The sequence below is a fragment of the Rhinatrema bivittatum genome, chromosome 7 (genome assembly GCF_901001135.1).
Source record: "Rhinatrema bivittatum chromosome 7, aRhiBiv1.1, whole genome shotgun sequence".
Lineage (NCBI taxonomy): Eukaryota > Metazoa > Chordata > Amphibia > Gymnophiona > Rhinatrematidae > Rhinatrema > Rhinatrema bivittatum.
Window position 1 is genome coordinate 107,316,037 of NC_042621.1, and position 24,153 is coordinate 107,340,189.

The 24,153-nt window shown below is 42.7% G+C and overlaps 1 protein-coding gene across 2 annotated transcripts in view; it reads right to left on the reverse strand.

Annotated features, from left to right (window-relative positions):
- Positions 1-494: 494 nt before the first annotated feature.
- RFWD3 (ring finger and WD repeat domain 3) overlaps positions 495-24,153 on the reverse strand; it is a 173,294-nt gene continuing 149,635 nt past the window's right edge. Inside the window, exons 11-13 of one of the 2 annotated variants that reach the window (XM_029608897.1) lie at positions 8,877-9,088; positions 3,387-3,601; positions 495-2,400 (exon numbers count right to left, since the gene is read on the reverse strand). In XM_029608897.1, coding sequence (XP_029464757.1) covers positions 2,257-2,400; positions 3,387-3,601; positions 8,877-9,088 — 571 coding nt within the window. In that variant the 3' untranslated portion in view covers positions 495-2,256. The remainder of the gene's footprint in view (positions 2,401-3,386; positions 3,602-8,876; positions 9,089-24,153) is intronic. The other variant, XM_029608898.1, reaches the window with a different exon arrangement.

Sequence of the window (24,153 nt, forward strand, 5' to 3'; positions counted from 1 at the left end):
CTTAAGATCTAGATGATTACTCTAACTCCTCTTAAATCAAAAATTGGTATCTCTCATCAATCATCTTTAGACAGTAGCTAGATGCACTATAGCTGGAAAAGTCCTGTTCCATCTGATCTAAGTAACATTCTGGAAAAGTTAACTTGTGAACAGAGAGGATTATCAGTCTGAGAACCCTTGATAAAATTGGAGAATAAGGACCTTTTGGGAAAGAGGTTTCTGCAGTTTATTCCTGATTCAGTTGATATTTCCCCTACAAAAACACAGAGTGTGGGGGGAAATAAACCAAAATCAATTCCAGAGTAGCAAACAAGTGAGAAAACAAATTACTACACTGGTTTTTTTCTTAGTTATCCATGACTGATCTTAGAGATGAGGGCAGGGGGATATGAAAATCTTTTCAGTGCTATATTCTCTCATGTTAAGAGCTTCTGAATACACTTATCAGATAAAAGAGAAGTTACATGGTTTTAAGAAAACTCAGAATGCAAGGATACAATTTGTTCACTTTATTACAGCTTCTTATTCAGGCATTAATACAGCTTTGTATACATGCCTATTGCTTAAAACAAACATATTTGTAGGGCTGTTCACATGTTTTGTAATTTTGAAACCAATTAAAAAAAGAAAATAGAAAACACAAGGAAAACACACAAACCCCAAGTAAAGTTCAAGAAAAATGCAGCCTCTGCCTTGAACAAGGGAGACTTGCACATTACAGTAAAGTATTGGATCCAGGATGATATTTGGTCCCTAAGAGGTCACACAAATTACAGAATAAGGAAATAGAACAGGACTAGAATATATGGATCATTAAATAAAAAACAAAAAAACAAAATATACACACAACACACAAACATTTAAAAAAAAACAGAAAAATACTTTCACTCTTTTGGGCCAGCAGCTTTCTGCATTTTTGGGGGGTTTCTAGCTCAACTAAAACTGGTCCCGTGTCAGCTATGGTACTATGAACTTTCATGGGGAATTTTTCCCCATCCCCTATCTACACTAACCATAACAGCTACAGTCCTGAGATACTGTGACCACACCTGGCTCAAATGCACTTTGAGCCAACTAGTAAATGTCGTCTCTCCTGAAGGGGCAGTGAACATTGCCTCTGCAACCTCCTTAGTTTGGGTATCAGATTGGAAGTTGGCCTTGGGAATTTACAGGTATCTTGTATGACTGTAGATAGTTCTACACTGAGCTGTTATGCCAACCCTTGACACCCCCTTTTATAAGGCTGGCTACAAGTGATAAAGAAGCACTCACTCCCTGCAAGGAGCACCATATACTCTCCTCTTACAGCGAAATCTGTTGGTTGGCCAAAGAGCAGCATGGAAGGTAGCTGATGGCTGCAGGCTGCTCTCCTGGTCATAGAAGAGTATTGCAGTACATGGCCTATATGCAAGCAAGCGGGGACAGAGCACAACTCAGAACATTACTGCAGGTCATACAGGATGACTCCAATTGGAAAAACAGATCATCAGAATTAAGGCTAGAAGCCATGCAATGAAGGTTTTAAAATAAGATGTTTGTACTGTAATACACATGCCAATTACCAGGTATGAGGTCAAATGGTAACAGCAAGAGATCAATAAAATAATAGTTCTTCCCTCTTCAGTATATTCTGTTTGGCACTCTTTGCATTATAAAGAGATCATATAACTTTATTGTAAGGAGATTAGGACTCAAAGGATGGTATTAGAATGTATGACCCACAATAGTATTAAATGTGCATCACTGCAAAGCTAAATATCAAACATGGTCATTCACCTGAGCTGTTAAGTCATCACCTCATTCTCATATTTCCATAAACTGCAGTTTACTGTGCTTCAAACATTATTCACACAGATGCTGAGCTCAAAGTTAGAAATTCCAGGATAGGGTTTTTCTCCCCATCCAGAAGGGATGAAGAAGAAACTGTTCATAGTGCTAAATCCCCAGGGTTCCTGCAGTCAGGTAGTTTCCAAGATGCCAGGGACCCCGGTGAGAAATCCAAACACATGTCCTTTTTGAGGCCCTCTGCCATAAGCATTCTGGAACAAAGCACCATTATAACCATAGAGTGGAGTCGCTGAAATATGGTTACCAAGCATTCTTGGTCAGTCTGATGCTGGCCTTGCTGCTGTTCCTCTTCCTCTAAGGCACTACTGGCTTTAGCCTTTTACTAGGTGAGGAACACAGTATCTGATCCAATTTATTCTGCAGCGTATTCTTAGGTTTCTCATCCAGTATGTCAGCCATGCTCCCAATTCACTCCCATTTGTAGATCTTCACCATTGTCTCTGTCAAAGTGGCCAGTAAACTGCTCTGGTTCACCTCAAATGGGCAGATGTCCAGCACTGGCTGATGTGCCTGAAGCTTCTGAAGGAGAGCTCCAGTCCCAGCATTCCACAGCTAAGGAAGACAAACAGAAGGGAGGTCAGAGAGCAGTCATTCCACTCTTCCATCTGAGAATATAATTAGAACGGACTGGGAGGGAACTGGTGGAGGCCTAATCTCGTCACCACGCGTAATCTGGCCAAATCTCACACCCACTGGCCTGGACAGCAGGATGTTAGTTCTCACATATGGGTGACATCATCAGATGGAGCTAGGCATGGAAAACTTCTGTCAGCTTTCAGAACTTTGACTTGGCATACTGAGCATGCTCTATACCAGTGGTCCCCAACCTTTTTTGCACCAGGGACCAGCTTCAAGCAAGACCATTTTTCCATGCCCCGGCAGGGCGGGGTGGGGGTGGGGTTATGGAGGGGGTTGGATTTTAGTGCACACTTATCATTTAATTATGACATTTATAATGTGAATGTGACTCAACTCACCATAGGTTCTCACATGCATGGCACACTGACCCATGATCGTCACGGGGCTAGATGTAAAAGTACAGTTTGTATCCACGGGAACCCCCCTGCTGGGGGGTTCCCGTGGATACAAACTTGGTGGCACCGGCGCGCAGGGCCCTGCTCGCGTAAATCCGGGCGGATTTACGCGAGCAGGGCTCTTAAAATCCGCCCCTTAGAAAATAGCCACTGCCATTAGCAATGGTAACATGGAATAGACTTAGTTTTTGGGTACTTGCCAGGTTGTTATGGCTTGATGGACCCTTGGTCTGACCCAATATGGCATTTTCTTATGTTCTTAATCACCTACTTGTCTTCAGAGTAGCAATTAAACTTGATGCCCTTAGTTTCATTGGAATATGACTTATCTGTAAGACCAGATATTAAGACTTTCCAAACCCATATGTACTATAACCTTGCCATTTGTCATTACAGATCATCACCTTACTGAACAACCTCACCACAAAACTTAAGTCTGCAATTAACCTCTGTTCCCCAGGTTTGCGTTCAGAGAGTTTTAACCGCATAAGCAGTAAGGCTCACCATGGCAGAGTTGGAAGCTTCATCCCCAGCACACACGAGAATACTGCCATCTTTATCAGGATTCTCGAAGATGGCATTCTTGGTGAGGAGTTTACAGGTTGGGCCAGCACTGAATGTCTGAACAGGGTAACAGGAGCAGGTCAGTTCCCCATCTGAATCTGTTGCATGGCTGATCAGCTCCATCATAACACAGCGCAGAGAAGAATGCGTTTTGCCTGTGTAGGAGACACAAAAGTCATACAGTAGAAAAGTAAAGGACTGCCACGAGTCAAACTACTTACCCCTTAAAATTTCATAACAGGAGTTTCAGAAAATGGCAGTTGTACCTGGTGGGCCAAAGTAAGTGGTACAATAGTGTGTTATGGCTACCTGCTCATTCTTTCTCTCTTTCCTTTCTATGCTGCCACTCCCCCTCCTTATCTCTTGAACTAGCAGCTTTCAGTCATTGTACCTTTCCAGCTCCTCAGAAAAAGCTGAGTTGCTTACCTGTAACAAGTGTTCTGAGGACAGCAGGATGTCTGCCCTCACAAGATCCTCCCACAATCTGTGGAATTGGGTCTCTACTACATTTGTTTTTTTTCTTTTGCTCCAGTATTAGACTGAAGGGACCCTGCATGGATGCATGGTATATGTGTGGGTATGCTCTATGAGGCTCAGTTAAAGTTCCAAAACTTTGACATAAGTGTTCTATACTAGGCTCCATCGGATGATGTCACTCATGTGTGATGACTGCCATCCTGCTTGTCCTTGGAGAACAGACACTCTTGCTGCCTCTTTTTCTGGATTCCATGCCAGCAGCAGCACTGGTTCAAGCATCCAGTTCAGAAAAATAGTCTCTGCCAACTATATCCTTGCCTATCCTGTTCTACTAGCTGGGCTCCCTCTCTCCTGCACTGCACTATGGCTCCACAATAAATGTTTGAGCATGAAGCACTGAATTAGTTGCAATTAAAAGTCTGGATAAATGACCACTGTGTTCAGGACCCTCACCTCCTCAAACTACACAAAGCAATTTGGGGAGCCTTTATCAGTATTTCTCCATCAAGACAGAAGATAGACTTTAAAGTTGCTCTATATATAGAGCTTGCCTTTCATTAAAAGGAGGAAGCATTTTTGTAGGGCATCATACCATTGCATCTCAGAGGAAGGGGGATTTGCAAGGCTTTTAGTATAATCTAGCATGCTTTCAGCTTCTTTCAAAGGTACAAGTCATTAGCATATCCTACAGGCCAATAACAATATAGAAGCAATAAAGAGCTTGGGTGAGAAGGAAGGACAACAGCCTGTCTGAAAAATGAAATATAATAGGAAAGATTTGCAATTTCAGGTGAATTCAGAATGCTAAGTAGGGACAGGGAAAGAGTAAGTTTGCCCCAAAGAAAAACAAGAAAAGAAAAAAAAGAGAGCTTCAACATTTTGGATGTAACAGATACAGCCATGCATGAGATCATCAACAAAATGTTCACCCAGGGAGCTAACATCGGGACTCGAGACAATCGGTCCGGCGGCTGCAGGTCAGCCCCTTCCCCCCTTTAAATAAATACTGGACAACTGTATGGTATTAACAAAGGCCGCAGTTTATTAACCTAACCCGAGCCGCTATCTTAACATACATTCAAATAACAATGCCCCCCTTTCCCCCTCCTTGGCCGCCTCCCCTTCTTCACTTACCACCGCGGCCCGGTGGTAAGCTAGTGATTTGCCCCCACCCTCCTTACCCCGCCTGGGCATCAGCGAGGGTAAGTTTTGGGCCTGAGCATCGGCCCCTTCTTGCTCTTTAGGCCTTCCCGGGTAACGGCCCCAAGTTACTCGGGCATTCCTCCCCCACCGCCGAACAGTCCATTACCGTATTCCAATACACCAATACAACATATGGCTCGGGTTTTCCGCCTCCAACTGCGACATGCACCGATATGCAACACAAAACAATAACATCCAAGGGAGGGAGGGCGGGAAGCAAAGAACCCTCCGCTTGCTCCGCTGCCTGCTTCCCAACTGCCGATCAGCCTGCTTAGTTTATCTATGCTACCCCGCCGGTACACCAATGGGAGGACTGCTTTTAACTTTCTCTCCTCCCATTGGTGTGCTCGTCAGACCCGTTCCCCACCCCCCCCCACCCCCACCTCCCCCTATTCTTTTCTCCTCCCCTCTATTGGCCGCCGTCCCCACTCGAGCCCAGGTTACCTTCAACGACCCCAGACTTGCCGGGGTCGTTTCTTTTTCTACTGGAATCTGTCTCTGTCAATAGGGAGTTATGTAGAACCTGGCTGCCTAGATTCTTCTCAGTTTACATAGGACCTTGACCGTTGAATAAAGAGAAAAATATCTAGTCTAGGGTAAGAATATGCTGAAACAGAAGTCTAGGAATCTCTGTTACAGAGATTAAAAAAAAACCCAGCAGTACCACAGGATTTTGTACCTGTGGAATATCTTGTCTTTACTCTGACCAGGGACCATTGAGGGTTCCTGACCTGGATTCAGTCAAACATCAGGACAGACTCCTTGTCCACTTGGCATAGACCTTCAAGCCCTACTGCCAAAAATTGCCTTGTTCTTCTACCTAACAGTCTCCTGTTACATGAAGCAGAATGAATGTTCTTGTTTAGACAAGAACATTTCATCAGCCAAGTAAACCCTCAAAGACTTTAGGTTAACACTTATTGTCCTTCGCTGAAGGAAAGCAATGAAATTCTCTAAGCAACTCTTATGCGAAGCCTCTCATGCAAGCTTCCACATCATGGTTGGACGCATCCATAGACAGGACAAGTTGTACTAGACAACTTTGGAATGAATCAGCCACCAGGACAGGGTATCTCTCATAAACGTGTGCTGCCGATACAGAGTGGATAGAATCACTGATCTTTTAGTCTACATCTTTACCATGACAATGACCTCTTGCATAGAAGATAGATCTTTTCAATTCCTAGACAGTGAAGCAGTGGGCTATGAACCAGGGAAACCAGGGTTAAAATCGCACCCATTCAAAATATGTCCCAAGTTAATCCCTTTGACAATAAAGTCACCCAGGAGTTTTTTGGTTTGAGGTCCTTTGACAGTACTTGTTTGTGTGTGTTCGTTGGGTGTCTTCCTTCTTTTCAGATACCATTTTAGTTTCATTTCTGCAGTATCTTCATTTTCCAGTGCAGAAAAATCATTTTGTATGGGTATAATTTGGGGGAAGTGGTGGGTTCCATTCCCTTTTTCCAGATTAACCCATAGTGCCTCCTGCTTACACTGCAGACCTGTTGCTTTAAAATATATATATATAAAGCACCACTCCTCCTCCCTTTCTTCCTGCCCTGTCATTCCCAGATAGTTCAGCTGCTGTACATCAAAATAATGCCCTCTGGTGGGGAGGGTGCATCGGAGTCAATCTACTCCAGCGTGTTTCCAGCAGAATTTATCATTTCAAGACAAATATTAAACAAAACAAAATTTTTGGGGACCCCCCTCCAAAAAAACTTTTTACTTCTTCCCACCCCTAGAGGTTAAGCTCCACATTAATTTTATAACTAAAGGTTGTACAGAAATATGTTTTTGTTCTACATACTGATATTCGCTAAATCCATTTAAGGTGTACTCTGGCAGAGCTGAATTTGAGCCAATACTCTGAGGTATCAAGACCTCAAGCAGTTTTCATGTGAAAATGATCTAGGATTTTGCAGTCACACCTTATAGCAAACCACTTCCATTTGCAATCAATAAAACATTCTAGTTAAGAAAAGAAAAATACTTAAGAAACCAAAAGAACTTCATTCGCTCTCAGCACCCAAACTGTGAAGGCAAGATACCGAAGACTGGAAAGAAGCAGCAATTCCTTGCTCTGCGATATTAAAACTGAAAAAAAGGGGCCAACCCAACTGACTCCCTGATGGATAAATCTTGGGCTAATACATAAACTGTATGCAGACAGTACACAGTCCCGTTCCCCCCCAAATGCTGTCATCATGGGCTGCTTTCGATTTTTTTGCACGTGTCTATCAGTCATTCAGTAGTGATTCTGTCATAACAGACATATAGATAATTCGGAACTAATTGTTCCCAAGGACAAATACGCATGTCATTTTTTAAATTTAAAGGCCAGAAGATATCCATTTCTCAAGAGGTTAAGAATCTGGGAATTATCCTAATCAACAGCTATCAATGAGAACAAGACATGTCTGTTGTATCTTCTTACGTCACCTAAATCTGCTCCTAATTCCCAACAATTGCCGTGCAGTATTACAGCTGTTCATTCTTCCAGCTATAAATTATTGCAACTCTATATCTAGGGTTCCCAACATGTACTGTTAGACCATTACAGATAGTCCAAAATTCAGCAGCCCGTCTAGAGTCAGAGACCTGGCTGTGGGAGCACCTTATTCATGTGTCCAGTGGCGGATCGACTAACATTTTATATACCAAAAGGGCAATCTAAACAATGTACAAGCGCCTTTGATCAATTCAGTCTTGTGCATATATGCCTCAAGTAGAGTCCAGAGATCCTCACAGCAAGGTTTTATTTTTAGAGATACCTGCTCTTCACTATGCCCATCTTGGCAAGATGCGAGATGGGAACAGTCAACTAAAGTGCCCTATCATTTGTAATGCTCTGATGCAGAGAAATTTTAAAAGGCACTGAAACATTAATATTTAAGAGTGCCTTCAATTTAACAGAGTAAATTATGCAGCTTCCGTGAGAGATCAGTATTTGTCTACCTGGATTTTCAAGTGCTTTAGTATGTCGCTGTTTTTATGCATTGTTTACCGGAATTTTTTTTTTTTTTTTTAATTACTTCCCACCCCAATCATAGGGCAAGGTGCAGGATGTAAATCCTTTCAAATAAATACATAAGTGAATTAATAAATGTGAAGTGCTGCCTCCTACTTCTGATCCAGGGTGCTGTGGTCTTGCTGCCCAGTGACTTATTCTTGATCATGAGTAGCAGCAAGAGAATGAGAGGTGCTGATGAAAAAAATAATTTTGGTGGGGGCTCTTCCTCCTATGGTGATGTCTATGTGCCTATCATTCAATCAGTTAATTCAATTACTTTGAGAATCATACCTTACATTTAGCTTATTTATGAACTTCCTATTTGAATCACTGTCAAAAGTTTTTCTGAAATCCAAGTATACTACACATCAAGTGCACCTCCATAATCTAATTCTCTAGTCACTTCAAGAAATTTGCTCAGATTTGTTAGACATGATTTTCTTCCGATAAAAACCAAACTATTTTGGATCTGGCATTCCACTGTTTGACCTGTTAAACTGGCACGCAATGCCCAGGTAGTTGAGAGCAGAAGGGAGGATCAGCAGCAGAGGCTAACAGGAGCTTAGGTGGAGACAATAGCCATGAAAATGGGAAACATGAATGACGACCCTGGGATGTCCTGTAGGAACATGATTCTATGGTTAAGGGGGAAGTTCTGCAGTGGCTGCCAGATCTGTCTGTTCTCTCTCTTGCCCTGGACAATAATTTATAGAGTCTGTACATCCCATGTAATTTACCTGGTCTGTAAGTCACTAGGCAGTGCCGAGTGTTGCTTTCTATCTGGATGTCCGTGCAGCCCCCAGGCTCTAGTGGTAGAAGGTGGGGACGGAAGTGTGCATCTTTTTGTTCCCAGAAACAGGCTCCTTCCAAGGTCCCAGCCAGAACCCCCCCACAGGGGAACATGGCAGACGCCATTCGAGGAAGGTAGGACAGAGACACCACAGGACACCTGTAAAGAATTGTTCAAACTGGCTTCAGAACTCTAGATACAACCAAACAATCCTACTATATGTACATTGATAAGTGCTTTTGATAAATCCCTCCCCAACATAGTAAATGACATAAGGACCAACTGGCCCATCCAGTCTACCCAGATTAAGACATTAATCAATCTAAATCTCTCTGTAGCAGATAGCTATACTGCATGTAAGTGTACATGCATACTGCCATGTAGTGAAGATCTTATAACAGAAGAAGGAACACATGATTACAAAGTACTTTGCTATATAAAGTGATAAATGGAGAGCAAACAGAATGGCTGGCTAAATGTGGGAAAACACCTTCACACAACTCAACACAATCTAAGATCCTTAAAGGGTTACTGACCTTTCCATCAATTCACACTGCTCATTTAAGTGAGGTCAGATCAAGGACTATTTCAATACCAGGACCCAAGTTATGGAACACCTTACCAGTAGAATTGCTTTACAAAATAAATTTAAAAACCTTTAAGAAAGATCTAAAAACATGGCTCTTTACAAAGGCATTTCAGGAAACAGAATGATTATAATTTAGAAGCACTTAAATATGACTGTTTTAAGAAAGCATTTTGGGAAGCATATCATCATTGTTAAAAATTTAGCTTAGACTCTAGGCATTTATTTTAATTTTAGTTGTATTTTTATTCTCTCAGTTTTTATCATTTTATTATTGTTTTACTATTTTACTTGTTATGTTTTGTTGTATGTAATTGTTTGTTTTATCATTTCATAATTGTGTATACCATTGTGATAGAATACTGAACGACGGTATATAAAACCAGTAAATAAATACATACATGGTGGGGTGAACTTGACTATCAGTGGTAGTAATCTAGTGGTAGTTACCAATAAACTTCTTATTCTATTACATTTCAAGAGCTGGTATCTTAAAGACATATCTCAAGAGTGCAATGCCCCACTATATTTAAAAAAAGACTTAAGACTTGGTTATTCAACCAAGCTTTCTCATAACATCAGCCTGCGGAATTTCCCTGCCAATGATCCCTTCTTTGGTAACCCACTAGAGAACTATATAGGTCATCTTTAATACTCCCTAGAACCCCCGAAAGAATTCTCAGGTCAACTACGAATCCTTGGCAGTCTAAAATCAAAACCCAGCCCATACCCTTCACCTGTTTTTCTAGCCTACATTAGGCTCCGTTTCAGTTACTTTTGTTGTTAACCCCATATATCTGTATCCAAGTTCTATCGACCTGTTCATTGTAAGACATGTACTTATTATTATTGTTTAGAATGTAAACCGAATTGATCAGTAATTCTGTTATTGGAAAGTCGGTATATAAAAATGCTAAATAAATAAAATAAATAAGAGTATCTCATGGGGTGGGACTGACAGCAGCCGGAACAAAAAAACCTCTTCTTTCAATGGCTTCATCTGTCAAGGCACACTCATCCACCCTGTTTCTTGTGAAGGTATACCCAGAACTCTGAGCAATTGCTTTACATATTTCCTCTATTTATAAATAGGTTTTCACATAGGAGGTAGACTATTCTAGTGGATTGTATTCTGATAAAACAAGGAGATTCTACAGCTTACATATAACACTGAATTTATCTGGAAATTATCCAGATAAATTCTTGGCGAAGCTCTGAAACATGCCATCAAATTTTTAAGAAACAACTAAAAACTTGGCTCTTTCGACAAGCCTTCCCGGAATCTCAAGAACCTCTGGGACACCGGTCAAAGGACATAACAGTCTTCTATGAGACCCATGATCATTCTCACTTCCGTTAGGACCCGCTCACTACCCTTAGGACCCGCTTACGCCAGATTAGGACAATCAATATGTTACGAAAGATACCCTAGCAGATACTTTAGTTCATGTCACGCCCACTAACAGTTCGCTGCTCCTTGTAGTTTTTTCTACTTTATTTTTACTTTATCTTATTTTATTGTTTACTTATTTGTTACGCCTATTAACGATGTTCATTGATTCATTTATCTCTATTTAATATTTAAGTTCTATAGTTCAGACACCTTGTTTAATGTAACGCCTCAACAGCGACTGTTTTTGTTATATTGGAAACCGATATGATATTGTATCAAGAATGCCGGTATATAAAAATTCTAAATAAATAAATAAATAAATTGAAGCCTAAGATGCAGAAAATCCTATGTTCCTAGCTTTAAACAAAGTTTTTTCTGTTTTTCAGAAGAATTCTGCTCCTGCAAATAAAAAAACTAAATCACATTGAAAGAATACTTTCTTTCATAATTTTCCATTGAAGACAACGCATAAAGAACTATTAATTTACGTAGAAAATAAGTTCTTGCCAAATATGATTTTTTTCCCCATTATATTAGAAGTCAGTAAAACATTTACATATTCAGCCGAGCATAATTAGCTGTACAAGGTTTGTATCTTAGATCCTCGACTTCTTGATACAGTATTTACATCAAAATTATAAGAGCCGTGATAACCCGGCTGAATTGTATTCAACAATAACTCCTAATACATTTTACTTCTATTTTTACCTCCCCATACCCTCCCCCCTCCCTAACCTGGAGAAACTAATCATCATTTGTAAATTTCCAATAAAGTCAATCAATCTGTTGTACCTTTTTTTTTTTTTTTGTATCCTTTATTTATAACATTTTAACATTACAACCACTATCATAAAGATAAAGCAGACTATCATGCAGTCACAATCCCCCACTGTCCCTCCCTAAACCCAACCCTAACCTCCCCCCCCCCCCCCCCGGTTCGCTGTGTCCCAGGTTAGACACGTATGCAGGTACAGACAGCAGTTAAACCGTGAACAATACAGAGAAACATTTTCATGAAACATGGGTGATCCTAGGTTCAATATATATCTCATAAAACACCAGATACTAAAAAAGGGGGAAAAAGAAAGTAAGTAAAAGAAAACAAAAGAAACAACAGAATACAACCAAAAAAAAACCAAAGCAGAGTCTGTGTGAGTAAACCAGATGTTGATGTAGCCGTGCGACACGGTCCAGGTCAAGAGGAAAAATCTAGGATCCTACTCCGGGCTCGCTGATGCAATGTAAGGAGATATGGGTTCCAGATTTCCAGAAACTGGTCTTGCTTGGGAAGCGACAGGGTAGCTTTCGCCGTTAGCTGTTCATATACTACCATCTGATGAAGTTTTAGACGCCAGTGAGGAAAGGTTGGCGGGTCTTTATCCAGCCAGTGAGACAGAATGACCTGTTTGGCCAAGAGAAAGCCCTTACGTAAGAAACGTCCCAGTGCACTGGTGTGTGTTCCCAACCTTGGATCTGGTGAGAGATGGAGTAAACACAGCTGTGGATCCCCTGGAATAACACATTCCCACAGCCGTCCCATATAGGCCAAAATCTTCTGCCAGAAGAGATTGATAAAGCTACAGTCCCAAAAGTTATGCCATAGATTGGCCCCTTCTGACCCGCATTTAAAACAAGCGGAAGAGGTGGTCATCTTCCATTGGCAGGCTTTAGCCGGGGTTACATAAATTCTATGTAGCAACTTAAATTGTACTTCCTTTAATTGTACATTGTCAGTGTAGTAACCAATAGTGCGGAAACAAACTTCCAACTGCCTGGGGGAAAGCTGATTGTGTAGTTCCGCGTTCCAGCTGTCCGTTAGATGTGTCAACCCCGTTGTGGGATTCAAGGACGTAAGTTTCTGAAACATAGTGGCACAAGAAGTCCGATGGGGAGTAACAGGGAAAAACATCTCAAGCCGCTCTCCTAAGACTCCCGTTATCGTGGGCGCTTTCCACGTGGTAATAAAATGTCGAATTTGTAGGTAAGCATAAAAGTGTGTCTTGGGTATGCCATAGAGCGCCTGTAAATCTGCAAAGGGCAATAATCCAGGACCAGTGGGGTTCATTAGCTGCTCAATGTGAGTAAGACCAAACTCAGTCCACTGACGAAAAATAGAGGGGTCCCAGCTGGGAGAGAATTGTGGAAGACCCCATATAGTAGCAAAATATAACGACCTCCAAGAAATAGAGAGCTGTGAGCACAGTCTTTTCCAGGCCATCCTACATGCCCCAATATATGGAAAGTCCCCCACATGCTTAGGCAATGCTGATCTTGGGGCAATAAGTAAATTACCAATGTCAAGCGGGTGACACCAATCTTGCAGAAGGTCACGTGGAATGAAAAGACTCGTGCCCCGTATCCAGTCTTGTAAATGACATAGTAACAGGGCCACATTATACAGATGGATGTTGGGACACGCCAGACCTCCCTCTTGTTGGGTACGCATAAGCATAGACATACCAATCCTGGCTTTCTTCTTTTGCCAAATAAATGTCCGAAGAGCGGCGTTCAACTCACGTATGTGACACTGCCGGACCCACATGGGCAGCATTTGCATGATATACAGCCACTTAGGCAACTCAATCATTTTAAACAATTGTATCCGTCCCGAGATGGACAGTGGCAGGTTCATCCAGTCCGAAAGTTTCTTTTTCGTGTTTTTCAATAATGGCAAGATATTCACATCGTATAAATGATTAACATTCACCGGTATTCTAATACCCAGATACTTCATCTCAGAGGTTACCCATCGCAATGGGAAAACTCCAGGCCAAAGTCCTTTCACGGAACCAAGAATGTCAATAGCTTCCGATTTATCTCTATTAATTTTTAAGCCAGAAAATACCCCAAATTGTGCTTGAAGTGCAAGGACTCTGGGAAGAGAAGTTACCGGGTTTATCACAAAGATCAGCACATCGTCTGCAAAAGCAGCAATCTTAAATTGAGACCCCCTCAACTGCAGGCCTTCCACCCCAGGATCCCCCTGAATCGTTCTTAATAAGGGGTCAAGAGACAGAATGTAGAGCAATGGTGAGAGGGGGCAACCTTGCCGGACTCCGCGGCATAGCTCAAACGGAGTAGACAGGAGGCCGTTAGCTACTATCATAGACAAAGGATGGTGATAGAGGGCTGCAATGCTATTAATGACATTGCCTTGAAAACCATATTTTTGCAAAACAGAAAATTGATAGTCCCACGCCACACGGTCAAATGCCTTTTCGGCGTCAAACCCCACTGCTAAGGCTGGAATGCGGTGCATCGAGCAATGTGTCATTGCCATCCACAAACTCAAAAGGTGTCTACTGGCCTTCCTCCCTTTCACAAATCCCACCTGATTGATGGAGATCAATTCCGGTAACACTTTACTAAGTCTATTGGCCAAAATTCGGGCAAATAATTTGACATCATAATTCAACAGAGAGATTGGCCGGTAAGAAGCCGGCTGAAGTGGATCTTTGCCACCCTTGGGGAGTACAGTAATATATGCCATTGTTGCTTCCCTAGAAAACCCAGCCGTGGGTATACTAAGGAAATATCGTTGTAACGGATCCCCCACTTCCATTTTTAATAATTTGTAAAAGTCCGCATTTAGCCCATCCGGACCTGGAGCTTTGTGCGCCTTACTGTCTCCTATGTTCTCCCATATTTCCTGTTTAGTGATGGGGGCGTTCACCGCCTCCAATTGGGCCGTACTAATTGTAGGTAGTGTTAAATCACGGAAGAAATTTGCTTCAGCTACCTGTGCTTGTGCAGAAGTGTCATTTGTATACAATCCTTCGTAAAAAGCCCGAAAGATGGCACAAATCTTAGCACCCTTGGTATGTCTGTTACCGGCGGTGTCCATTAGCATAGGAATAAATGTCATTCCCCGCTGAGCCCTAACTTGGTTCGCTAATAGTTTCCCCATTTTGTTCCCAAACCTATACAGCTTGTGCGCCTGATGCAATAAATCCCTCTGTGTCCGTTGGTGGATATAACAGTTTAACGTGTAAAGAAGGTCCCTATAATCCCATTTGGCTTGTGGCGTGGGATGTGTGGTAAGGTATCCCCTAGCCTTAGTGACTGCGTTTCCCAAATCTATGAGTTGTTGATTGGCAATCCTTCTCTGTCGTATGACATAGGCTATGATCTCACCTCTGATTGTGGCTTTCCCCGCCTCCCAAAATAGCGCCGGGGTGTCTAAATGCTGCGTATTATGAAGGGTGTACTCTCGCCACTTTTCCTGAAGGAAAGAGCGGAATCCCACATCCTCCGACAGATAGGCCGGGAAGCGCCACCTGGTCCTATCTGGCTTAGGGCCCCCTAGTTGCACCTCTACCCAAATCATGGTGTGATCTGAGCATTCCTCCGGACCAATCTCAGCCAGCCTGAGCGCATTAAAGCACTGTGGAGACACCAGAATGTAATCAAGTCTAGACATCATGGGATGTGCCCTTGCGATATGGGTATAATTGCGCAATTCCGGGTGTAGAAGTCTCCAGGGATCCACCAAGTGCACCTGGTGGCAAAAATAAGGCAACCCTCTATCTTGCCGCTGCCGCGGACCTGAGCCTCTGGTGGATCTATCTAACTCGCCATCCATCACCTGATTAAAATCTCCTGCTACAAAGAGCAACCCTTGTTGATGAGTGGAAATGAAGTGTATCAGGTCCTGAAAAAAATCATGGCTATAAACATTTGGGCCATATACGCTGCATAGTGTCACAACCGTACCAAACAATTTCCCAGTGACCAAAACATATCTTCCTTCCTTATCAGAAAAACTCCGTGCTTCTTCAAACACCACATTCTTCCCCATAAGAATAGCCACACCTCCCTTCCGGCCCACTGCAGGAGAAAAGAAGACCTGCGCCACCCAATCTCTGGTTAATTTTCTACTTTCACCTTCTGTAAGGTGTGTTTCCTGCAGTAGTGCAATGTTCGCCTTATGACGTCTCAAAGATTGAAGCACTTTAGCTCTTTTTATAGGAGCGCCCAGACCCGCTACGTTCCAAGAAATGCAGCGCAAGGTTTCAGCCATACTCTAGAGAGTAGAGGGTATCACCCCACAAAAGTACAGAAGCTTCTCTACTCCCACAGGTCCCTCCACCCCAGCCTAGGGAGGACCCCTGAACAGACCCCCAAAACTCATATACTTCCTCCAACATGTGCGCAAGACCTGCATTTCCATGTCTCAATGTGTGATACAATATCAGAAGCCCAATGGACCATAGCGAACATCCCTCCCCCCACCCCTTCCCCCCAATTCCCTTCCCCCTCAAATAAACCAAATTCGTGTCCTCCATTAATTGGAGAAGAGAGACCACCTGATCCACCTCCCTCCGGCTCCCCCACCAACAATAACCAGTGCTATAACATCATATATCTGAGCAGTGAGCAGAAAACAAAAACCAAACATTGTGTTGCTTATGGGAGGCAAGAACCCTCCCCCAACCAGAGCCAAGGCCCTGAGCAGAGCCCATCATTCTGCATAAATCCATCATAGCCAATTAGCGGCTCTCAAAGGAGCGGTTCAACTGGAGTCGATTCTGTCAGTCAAAAATTGCTTCACCTCCGCCACTGAGTCAAAACTGTGCCAGACTCCATTATGCTCCATGCGAAGTTTTGCTGGATATTGTAAATTAAATCTCAATTTCCTTTTGAATAAATCAGCACATACGGGTGAGAACTCCCGGCGCTTAGCTGACAAAGCTGCGGAATAGTCCTGAAAAATCAGTATTCTATGAGTCTCATAGAGCAGGGAGTCACATTTGCGAAAGGCTTGCAGAAGATCTGATTTCTGACTGAAATTCAGGAGACGTGCAATTACCACTCTGGGTTTGGGGGCGTCTGCTTTTTTCATCCCCAATCTATGCGCTCTTTCAACAACAATTCTGCCTACTAAGTTAGGCAGATTGAGAGCTGCAGGCAGCCATGTTTCCAACACATGTGCCAGTTCCCTATCTGCCACGGACTCTGGAAACCCCACGAATCTCAGATTATTCCTCCTTGATCTGTTTTCCAGATCCTCCACTTTGTTTTCTAATTCAGAGATTTTCTTGAGCATGGTGCCCTGGTTTTGTACTAAATTTTGCGCCTCTGCTTCCACATCAGCCACACGTTGCTGAGTGTCTGCTACTTGTTGTTTTATTTCCAAAAGGGTTTCATTACCCAAATTAATTTTCTGCACCAAGTCACTGAACCTCGGTTCTAGCGCCTTAACAACCGCCCCGGTCACTTCACTCACAATATCTGCCGTTCCTGTCGCGGGTCCAGGGCTCGGAGGGCCGGCGGCCATCTTGGCCTCACTCTGCCGGGTAGGAAGCTTATCTTTCCTTTGCGGTTTCGCGGACATAGCAGCCTCTTCGGTGCAAAAAAAATCTGTAATCGGCTTCTGTGTTCCTTGCTCTGTTGGGGACGCCACTTTGCTCAGAAATTCGCTGCCTGTAATCGCTGCGATGTGGTGGGGGAGCCAGGAGCACGGTCTGCACGCAGCTTATCGGCTCATCAAGTCACGTGGTCTCCCTTTTAAATTTCCCCCCCCCCCTTGCTTGTTGTACCTTCTTTAACTGGTCTATCAAACACAAAAACCAGGAGGTTATACATCTTAATGTATGAAGAGCAGCATATAAATAGCGAAGTTTAATTACCCGTCTACATCAAGCAGAGGTTGTCCATACCTCATATGGAGCCCATATTTTCAAAAAGGCCTCCAAGTTCTTATTTTTAAATGCTGTTATTTTCCCTAGCCGGTAGATAGTAGAGACCTTTCTTTGCACCACTAGTAGTGTGGGGGTACCAAGTTTCCTCCAATATTTCACAAGTTCACACCTTACAGTTATAATTATAAACTTCACTAATTTCTGTATACAACCATCTTCTATCCGTCTGGCCATATTTAACAGCACTTGGCCAGCTGAGAAAACTGGTTCTATATGGCAGATCTCTGATATCCATTTAAACATTTTCTGCCAGTATTCTTGAATATATGGGCAGTCCCACCAAAGGTGCAAATAAGTACCTAGTTTTTGACATCCTTTCCAACATTTGTCAGAGACTTCAGGAAAAATCCTATGTAGGTGAGTCAGTAGTAATGCCATCAATATAACATCTTATATAGCAGTTTTCAATAAGAGAGGAAGTTATCAAAAATAATAATAAATAAAATAAATAAATAAATCCCCTTCCTACCTCTCTGTAGATCTCCTTCCAACTATCGTGATCTAATTCTCTGGCGAGATCCTACTCCCAGGCCCGTATAGTGTGGTTTTTCCTGAAGGTCTGAATTTATAAACATGTACAGTTTGGATATAACTCATGAGTTTGTTCGCCCCTCTATACAGGCCTTCAAAGAAACATACCCCCTTTCAGTAGACTATCAGAGACCCTGGAAGCAGATATGAAATGCTTGATCTAGAGGTACGCATAGCTTTCTTTGGCAGGGAGGTTATATCTTAGACACAAAGTAGGAAAATCTAGAACTCTGTTGGGTCCCCATACATGTTTTAACTTCAATATATCCCTGTTCTTCCATTCATAAAAAGATTGTGGCGGTAGACCTGGTGTGAACGTTACATTATGAAAGAGGAGATGTTATTATAAAAAATTCTGTCTCTCATGAACTTTACACTTGCCACTGGTCTCAAATCTGTAAAGAAGCCTCTAATGAAGCGGGGATCATTTGTATTTTAAGCCAAGTTTTTTTGGGTTGCCATATAAGCACTTGTAACAGCATATTTTTTTATCATAGCTTGTTCAAGTTGTATCCATGGCTTGATAATGGGTGTTTTATGCCATTCGATAATTGCTCTTAAATGGGCAGCTGCATGATACCAATGCAGGTTAGGTACCCCTAAGTCCTCCCTGTAATTTTGTTAGATACAAGATTTTCTTAGATATTCTGGGAATTTTACCACTCCATATGAATTGGAGCAACCGCCGTTGCCATTGGTTTATTACCACAGAGGGAACTGTTATGGCGAGGGTTTGAAATAAATAAATGATGCGCGGTAATATGTTCATCTTTACCGCGTCTATTCAGCCCATCCATGAAATGTGGTACCTGTCCCACTCTTCCATCTCTTTTATAGATTTTTGCTAGGAGGGGCAAATAGTTCCTGAAGGGGATCAAGATAGATCCCTAAGTATTTTATTTTTTGTGATGCCCATTTAAATGGGTAGGCCAATTGAAGGGCTTTAGTTTGCAAAGTCAGGATGGAGACGTTTAGAATTTCGGACTTGTCCCAATTGATTCTGAATCCTGAGAATGAGCTAAATTTGGATCTCTCTACTACAATCTCTGGAAGGGATGTGGCTGGTTCAGATACAGAGAACAAAATATCTGCAAAAAGTGCAAGCTTCGTAGAGAAATCCCCCACGTCAATGCCTCTGATCTGAGGGTTATTTCGAATACGAATGGCAAGAGGTTCCAAAAATATTGCAAAGAGAAGGAGTTGATAACGGGCACGGTCTTTGTGTGGCAATGGATTTGAACCCCTTGAGTTATCTAAATTGGGGCTAAGAGTCATATTAAAGTCTTCCCCCATTATGGCTGAGCCCTCTACTGTGTTCAGGAGTATCTGTTAGGATTTGTAAGTATGTGGGCCCTTTGGCCAAGGTGAGAGATGGGACCGCCCAGGGGAGGAGCCCCACCATTGGGAGGCGGAGTCTCATCTGCGGGATGAAATACAGCAGAGGTAGAGAAGGAGAGGTTGACCCCAGGAGGAGGGCCACAGAGCAACAGCGCAGATGCTGACGTCAGACTCAGCTCGGAGGACTGGAGTCAGGCAATGGATGCGGCACTACCCAAGGAGTGGGGGTGCTGGGTGATTGTGTACCGTCAGTGACTGTAACAGAGTCCGTAGAAATGGTACACGAGGATTCCTCGTGGTGTGGTCATGGTAGTGGTCCGTAGAGTGGGGTACACCAGCGAAGGTTCCTCTAGCGATATCACGGCAATGATCCGCAAAACAGGGTACATCAGCGAGAATTCCCACGTAGATATCACACTAGTGGTCCACTGTGAGGTTACACAGCGACTGAAGAGGAGGAAGTAGTTCCGTAAAAAGCCTCGGGAAGCAAGGCAGGCAGGAGTCCTGGTGAAAGGCCCTCCGAGGAGCGGATAGCCGAGAGACAAGGAAGGGCCCCCGAGGAGCGGGTACCCAGTAATCTCACACCATGGAAGCAGGAACCGGAACAAGCACTGAAGCGAGAGTAGGTGGATTCAGCACGAAGAACTCGTTGCAAGTCGTCGGCTGTCTGGGCCGGCGAGCTTAAATAAATATCCGAGATGAGTGATGTCATCTGATGGGGACGCCCCTGAGGTTCCCACCATGACGTGGTTAAAGCAGGTCGTGGAGCGCGCGCGCCTAGGGAACCCTGGAGGGTAAGATGGCGGTCGGCAGCGTCCATGCTGCTCAGGTGGGTCCAGGACGGAGGCCAGAAGGCCAGCCGTAGCTGGCAGAGGCCGTGAGTTCACTCCACGGAGTCAAAGCAGTAAAAGAGAGGTGAGCAACAGAGGCTGCAGGCACCTGCGGCTGCAGCGCATAACAGTATCTCAGTCACTTGCTGAAAAAATATGCCTTGTTTGCAATTGGGTGCATAGATATTTACTAGACTGTATTTATTACCCCTTACTGAAATTACTATTATAATAAACCTCCCGTTTGGATCTCTTACACAATTTACCAGATCAAAAAGAAAGTCCATTCTAAGGAGTATTCCTACTCCCGCATATTTCGAATCTTTTGTACAGGCTGCCCAGTACTGGTTGGGATACATGGCAGACTTCATCAGATGGTCATGCCTGCTTTTCAAATGCGTTTCTTGCACCATGGCTATTTGCATCTGCTGTAAGTCACTGAAAAATAACCTGCACTTTCTGTACGAGTTAAATCCTTTAACATTCAATGTAATTACTTTAAACTCAGCCATTTCCCATAGATATATTTAGAGCATTGCAGTTCCGTTCTAAATAAACCAGTAAAATATGCAGTCTGAGGTCTTCCCCTAGCTGGTTTTGGCAAAAGGTACAACTATTGAGAAAGATAGATTGGATAAAATTTGTTCCCCAAGTTCGGATTAGTTTCCTCCCCCCACCGCCTTCTCCCCTGTCCCTCCAACCACTCTCCCTTCCAGGTAGCCTTCCCCACAAGGCAGACAGTAAGCCCTCATGAGAGGACCTGTCACCAGGGGTTCCGGGTATCCCTCACCTGGCAAGCGAACATCGCATTACATTTTGAAGTACTAACTTTAAGCATAAACATTGCTTATATCAAGGTAAAGAACAATCTTTTTTAACCACAAACCTTATACTAGGCACTGTATGATGACTAAAACAACCTAAACTGCTTAAGGCAAGAATTATGTCCATTTCTAGTCATAGTTAGTCTTTCAGGTGTTGTCTTTGGAGGTTGTCGGGCTTAGAGTTTCTTCTAAGGCGCCTGCCTCCTCTCTTGACTCTCTGCCAGCTTGGTTGTTCATTTTTCCGTATAGATGGAGCTGGGGTGGATTTCTTGACTTCCTGGTCCGAATATCCGGCTTCTAAGAGGATTGTTGCTGCCTTGCTCAGGTTTTTAATTCTGAATGACTTCCCTTGCTTGGAGAAATGCGGCCCGAATGGATAATGCCAGCGATATTTCACATATTTGCGGCAAAGTAGCGTAGTCACTTCCCGGAATTCCTGGCACTTACAGAGAGTAATGGCAGCGAGACCAGAAAAAATGGTTATATCATTACCCTTCCATTTCATCATAGCTTGCTGGCAAGTGAGTTTGTAAACAGCCTCCTTATCTTTAAAGTTATGGAAGCAGACAATTATGTCCCTTGATTGATTTGCCTGCCTTAGATTGCACTCTGTGCCCTGTCAATTTTTATTACATTCGGTTTCTGGGTTTCTGAAAGTGGGGCCTCTAGTAAAATACTCCCACAACTCTGTTGGATAACGCCTTTGCAGTTAAAGTATTCTGGTGTTTCCGATATCCCCTGGAATCGTAGATTACTCCGACGGGACCTGTTTTCCAGGTCTTCGAGTTTCAGAGATAGCTGCATTCCTTAGAGTTTCAGGTCTGCTGCATTCCTTTTAGGTCAGACTCCAATAGTTTAATTTCTTCTGCTTGCAAGTCCATTCTGGTTTGATTCATCTAGTCTGCGACCAATGTACGCCATGTCCTCTGACATCGCAGATGGCATTCATGATTTCTTTCCTGTGGTTTTTTATATCCTGGCGCAGTTCACAGAACCACTCTCGGAATTCTGCCCTTGTGGGTATTTCTGTGTTAAGGTTTTGAATCTCGTTTTCCGGTTCTGGGTCCATTGTACTTCCGTCTCCTCTACAGACTCCGCCATTTTGTCCAGCGTGGTCTCCCGGGACAAATCAGATTTTTGATATGAAAACTTCTTAAAAGTCCATTGTTTTCCATTTGGCAGACATCAGAAACTCTCCTCCTGTTATTCACAGCAATTTTTGAGGTATTATTGGCTTTGTAAATTAGCGATGGATGTAGATGTTCACTCGCTAGGGAGAGGAGCTCAGGTTCAGGCTTCCATCCGCCCTGACGACATCACGTCCTCTCCACAAATATGATTTTACTTCTATTCAAATTTGTTATACACTTTGTTTGTAAAGCTACAAATGACCTTTGCTCATATGTTGCTATTCTAATGTAGTGTAATCCACTTTGGATGAATTTTGTATTCAAAAAGGTGGTTAATATATCAAAATAAGTTAAATTAAGAGCTATTCTGGGTCTTCACTCAAGTTAGTACAACTTCAGAAAATGTTTTTGAAAAACGTGATATGGAAAGAACTGCCTTTATTTTGCTCACACTTCTTACTGCAAGCCAAAATACTTCACTTGTTAAATATTGCAATGCTAAGCCCAAAGATTCAAATGGAGGTTCCATAAATACATTTAACACATTCATATTCCAAGGCGGCAGAGAGTCTAATTTTCAGCTGTAACAAAAAAATATGCCTCAGAATGAGAAGAAATAGATTATCTTTAAACTTTTCCTTCAGTACTAGCAACAGCAGTTACCTGTGCTCCATGCATGGATGCTTTGGCTCGAAATTCAGACTAAGAAAAAAATATCAAGCTCTAAACTTATGCTGTGTTCTGCAATGTAGAGGGTCCCAGGTTCAATTCCTGGGATAGGCTTCTGTTCTCTTGGTCAGCCAAAAATTCAGTTATTGTGTAATAGCAACATCTAGTGGTGAGGCTAAGGACCTACAACAGCAAGGTTCTGGAAGGAGCCCAGAGTGTGTTGCATGACTCTTGGCTAAAGTACTATCACAGAAGAGTACTATGCTAAGAAAGATGGAATGATAATATTAAAAAAACCCAGGGAAAAATGAAGATGAAGGCTCGTGCCTTCAGCCATCCAGACACTGCTTCCAAATGAGCTGGAAGCCCAAAGTGCAAGAGAAAATTGAAAGGATAAAAAATAGGAATATAGCTCAAGGCATTTTATGCCTTTTTTTTTTTTAACACTAGAATGTAAAATGTTTTCTAACTGAATATGGTCTGTTGCTAGAAAGCAAGTGTCTCTTATGTAAATACTGTAGATGTTCTCTGAAGAAAGTTCAGTCACACAAGTGGGTCATATGACTGTGATGCCAAGCAGAACAAAATTCTAGAATTTTCTAGAAAAGGATTAGAAGTCTTTTCTGCACATGCACAAGACTTCAAGTACTGCTGAAGCCTTGCAGCTTCTCTCAGTTCATTTTTATTAAAGAAATACAAGAGATGAAGAGAGGGATTGTCCAACTAGTGAACTACCATCTTCAGATGCAGTCTGCTAACCAGTTGGAAATGGTGTATTTTGTCTACTAGGGTAAAAAAAAAAAAAAAAAAAAAAGCTGGGTAGACTCTCTTTGGACTCAAATTCATGACAGATAGAAAGCAATAACTCTTGCAACCAAAAGCATAAAGAGTTGATTCATTCTTATGGGAACATAGCCTAAGAAAGATGCTGGCAGGATGACCGATTAAAATGGAAGTCAGACACCACCTTAGGCAGGAACTTGAGATGTGTGCACAGCACCAGACTAATATGACCAATTCTTTGAGTTCCTTGACTGTGGGGTTCAAATGACTGTCACCAAAGAAGTGACATTACAGGTCAGGTATTTGCACTCAGTTAACAGGGTGGAAGGGGTCTTTATCAGCAGGGTTAGAAAACAAGTTGATGTATCATGGTACTACAGGAAGTCTAATGGAGGCTTCAAATGAAGCAAGCCTGAATCTGATAACTAAAGCTGAACAG